Here is a 4,915-nt window from a genome sequence, read left to right on the forward strand (position 1 = left end):
GTCTATAGTCTAGTCTATAGTCTAGTGTATAGTCTAGTCTATAGTCTAGTCTATAGTCTAGTCTATAGTCTAGTCTATAGTCTAGTCTATAGTCTAGTCTATAGTGTAATCTTTCGTCTAGTCTATAGTCTAGTCCATAGTGTAGTATATAGTCTAGTCTGTAGTCTAGTCTTTGGTGTAGTATATGGTTTAGTCCATATTCTAGTCCATATTCTAGTCTATATTTTAGTCTATTGCACAACAGTTATCCATAGTTGTCACATGCTTTTGATCACATGACTTGCAAAAATAAATCGCAAATTCCATGCGCTCTTTTGAACTTATGGAACATCAACGAATATCTTATTAGCTCAGCAGATACACATTTCCCTAAATATAAATCCCTCTTGCCTAATCTTCAAAAAACTCCCATTCACATTTCTCCTATTAAATGAAAAGACATTTTCAATTTCCCTACAACATCAAGAAAATCACTCTTTTGCTCTTAGCATAACAGGTAACAACAACCTCTTTGGGAAAATAAGAAATTTTCCAACTGATATCAGCTCTTTTATCACTACAAGTGTTAAATGTGCATTATGTTTTCTTCATAAAAAAACACTTGGCGATTCTTTAAACCCTGTTAAGTGTCCTTTTTAAAAGGCTCAACTATCCTCTGTGTATAAAAGGCTAAATGCGATATGAAATCTAAGGAATTTTCCAATTACACCGTTAGTAAATGCAGGTTGGATGCACAGCAAGTGGGAAACTGCTGGGAAAATTGTTATAATTTTTCTCTTTTTTTCGATTAGATATAAAAAAGGTATAAATACGTTCATGGTACCAATGATTTTTAATTTGTTTTACCGACAAATGCTCACACAGATACATACTCTCACACACAGGGGAAATAGGTGAGTAGAGTGAGAAAACGAGTAAAGATCGTGAGAATACAGAAATGTAGAGTTACCGGATGTGCAGGTTCAAACGGAATTGGAAGGGAAATTAAAAGAAGATCATTTAATATGAAAGACACCAGAAAACACTTGATAAGGTCTCTATATCTTTATAATTAATTACTCACTATTTATCTCTAAAAGATTTCCTATTTATCTTCCACATTTTTCTATAAACTTCCCACCCACCCACTGTGTAATTTTTTTCGCCATTATTTCATTACAAAATGTCACCGCTATTAATATGTCTTAATTAAAACTTGAGCTTTGTCATCTAATGACATGTTTTGAGACATTATTTCATTGTCTGACAAACAATAATTTAAATGACTTAATTAATTTACTTAGAAATTCAAGTCTAAATGCAAAACGCAATTGTTTTTATTTAATTTATTGCCATAGATCAAACTGAAAACATATTTTTTCATTATTGACTATTTTTGTTGCAATAATTGTTCTTTATGACTATTTAAGTGTTATTGTTTAAAGCGTGCTAATAGAATTGTAATAATAAATTAAAAAAAATGTTTCAGTCAAGTATTATTTATGATCTTTAAAATTCGACGAAAAGATCTCCAGCAAATAAATAAAGAGTTTACGAGAAGAACATGCTTAACTATCCAAAACCATTACACTGATCAAAATGTGCCGATTTCGAAGAGTTTGGTGTTCCTTCCTGCACAAGATTAGTGATAAATGAGCTAGAACTGAACTAGAACTAGAACTGAACTAGAACTGAACTAGAACAGAACTAGAACAGAACTAGAACTGAACTAGAACTGAACTAGAACTGAACTAGAACTGAACTAGAACTGAACTAGAACTGAACTAGAACTGAACTAGAACTGAACTAGAACTGAACTAGAACTGAACTAGAACTGAACTAGAACTGAACTAGAACTGAACTAGAACTGAACTAGAACTGAACTAGAACTGAACTAGAACTGAACTAGAACTGAACTAGAACTGAACTAGAACTGAACTAGAACTGAACTAGAACTGAACTAGAACTGAACTAGAACTGAACTAGAACTGAACTAGATCTGAACTAGAACTGAACTAGAACTGAACTGGAACTGAACTAGAACTGAACTAGAACTGAACTAGAACTGAACTAGAACTGAACTAGAACTGAACTAGAACTGAACTAGAACTGAACTAGATCTGAACTAGAACTGAACTAGAACTGAACTGGAACTGAACTAGAACTGAACTAGAACTGAACTAGAACTGAACTAGAACTAAACTAGAACTAAACTAGAACTTAACTAGAACTGAACTAAAACTGAACTAGAACTGAACTAGAACTGAACTAGAACTGAAATAGAACTGAAATAGAACTGAACTAGAACTAAACTAGAACTTAACTAGAACTGAACTAAAACTGAACTAGAACTGAACTAGAACTGAAATAGAACTGAAATAGAACTGAACTAGAACTAAACTAGAACTTAACTAGAACTGAACTAAAACTGAACTAGAACTGAACTAGAACTGAACTAGAACTGAAATAGAACTGAAATAGAACTGAACTAGAACTGAACTAGAACTAAACTAAAACTAAACTAGAATTGAAATAGAACTGAGCTAGAACTAAAGTAGAATTGAACTAGAACTGAACTAGAATTGAACTAGAACTGAACTAGAATTAAACTACAACTGAACTATACCTAGAACTTAGCTTGCGTCATTAATGTCTGCTAATATCGTAATTTGCTGACTAGGATAGCTTTTTCATATATATTTGGTCCTTCGAGATCGTTAGTTATATTTCCAATCCCAATTAATACCCAAAACAAGATCTGGTAACTCTGCTTTCAGCCATAGCTATATAAATATTTTACCACTACCATCATGGAAAAAAGTGTTGTTCTCACGTTAAAGAGGCAAAAACAACACAGATACAAACAGATTTTTTTCTATACACCGTTTGTTTCTCTGCTTACGATTAACAATGATTTGTTGTTGGTTGGTTTTTTGTAGCAGCACAGTCTTCATTCATACAAAACAATTGCCTGCCCCATTCGTACATTTGCCTTCGGAGACTTCAGGCATAAACGCGCTATTTTCTCTTCCACTATTTATTTTTTTTCTTTTCTGTTAAGTTGTTTTTTTAATATTTTTTTTAAAGGTTGAAGAAACAACAAGTAAAAAACGATTTTGTTTTCAACGTGTTCGCACAGATATCGGTTTTAGTAAAAATCATATCTAAAATTAAACATTAAGACGCGTTCTGATATGCAATGTTGAAAAGCGATTAAAACCAAAAGCATATTTTGGGTCAAAAGACAAAACTATTAACGGTTAAATGATGGAATGAATGTCTTAGAAAAAAACCATAAATAATCTATGAAAAAAGTAATAAAATCAAAGACGCTGACTTCGCAGTTGGCGTTTTAAAAATACACAGACATTTAACCCAGAGGAGAGACTGTCTATTAAAAAAAAAAAAAACAAAAAACTATATGCAAATATTTTTATTGTTGTGTGTGGTTAAAGGCGCGTGAGAGAGTGTGTGTGTTTTTGATAATTTATTGAGTTCTTGACTAAAAAATGTTTATTATTTTTTTATACTTTTGACAGTGAATTAAAACAAATAACAAGAAAATGAAAAATAAATAAATAAAATTAAAATTTTTGCCGAAGAAGTGTGTATATAATTTTTAACAAAAATATTTGTTTTTTATTTAATTTTAAAAGCATTTAAAACAAAAACAATTTACACAAATAAAAAAATGATTCAAAAAATGTCTAAAGTCAAAATATATAAAAACGCAAAATTTTGAAAAGAAATATCTTCAAAAAAACAGCCGCCATTTATTCAACACAACTGCCTTTAAACTAAAAGTGATAAAATCTATAAAATTTACAAAACTTTTGCTTAAAGATTTTGACAAAACAACAACAAATATTTACCCCCAAAACTCTTCTCTCTCTCTCCTTTTATTGACTCCTTTTTGCTAGAAAACAAAAATCCAAAATGGGTTTAAGAGCTAAAACCTCAACAGCAGCTGTGAATAGTAATAGCGGCTCCAAACATAATGCTTCAGCAAATAATTGTAAATTTTTAAATGGCGGCAAAAAACTTAATAATAGATCAAACACAACAACAAAACAAACGGCAGTTGTTACTCCTGCTACCACAGGCTCGCTTTTAAATAAAGTGGTGTTGCCCTGTTTGAATTGTAAAACTGCTTTGGCAGAAACCACCTGCTGCAGCATAACCAGCATACGTACCACCTATCGTAGTAGTTCCACATCTGCTTTATTGAATACAGCGGCTACAGCATCTTCATCGTCATCGTCCTCACCATTTATGTCCTCCAACAGTATGCGTCCCCAAACCCTAAATGTTCACAATTATCATGAAACACCAGCGGATCATACACAATTATTTTTGGGGTATGTTTTGTTTATTATTTTTATTATTATTATTTATTTATAATTTTATTAATTTTTAAATCATATTATTATATTATTTATTTTTATATGATTTTAAAATATTTTTAATTTATTATTATTTATTTTTGTCATCCTTATCCACTTGTTTTCCATTTTCAAGTCTTTAATTTATTAGAAAAATTTGTTTTTGCTGTTTATTTTTTATGATTATTGTTTTATTTATTTGTTTTTGTTGCACTTTTGTTATTGTTGCGTCTTTCCTTGTGACCCGGTCAGTGGCTTAAAAGAATGATTTCTTAATAAATTTCAAAAATACAAATCAATCAAAGAACATAACTAGAACAGAACTAAAACAGAACTAGAACAGAACTAAAACAGAACTAGAACAGAACTAGAACAGAACTAGAACAGAACTAGAACAGAACTAGAAAAGAACTAGAACAGAACTACAACAGAACTGGAAAACAACAAACAGAACAGAACTAGAACAGAACTAGAACAGAACTAGAACAGAACTAGAACAGAACTAGAACAGAACTAGAACAGATCTAGAACAGAACTAGAACAGAACTAGAACA

The 4,915-nt window shown here is 31.0% G+C and overlaps 1 protein-coding gene across 4 annotated transcripts in view; it reads left to right on the forward strand.

Moving 5' to 3' along the window:
• LOC111676490 overlaps positions 1-4,915 on the forward strand; it is a 31,187-nt gene that overhangs the window by 5,030 nt on the left and 21,242 nt on the right. For 2 of the 4 annotated variants that reach the window (XM_023437451.2, XM_046945303.1), the window contains one exon: positions 3,900-4,337. The exons of 1 other annotated variant lie outside the window; for it this stretch is intronic. In XM_023437451.2, the coding sequence (XP_023293219.2) occupies positions 3,900-4,337 (438 nt within the window). Of the gene's footprint in view, positions 1-3,635; positions 4,338-4,915 lie in introns of those variants that run through there. One more of the 4 variants, XM_046945302.1, reaches the window with a different exon arrangement.

Source organism: Lucilia cuprina, chromosome 2, assembly GCF_022045245.1.
Source record: "Lucilia cuprina isolate Lc7/37 chromosome 2, ASM2204524v1, whole genome shotgun sequence".
Classification (NCBI taxonomy): Eukaryota; Metazoa; Arthropoda; class Insecta; order Diptera; family Calliphoridae; genus Lucilia; species Lucilia cuprina.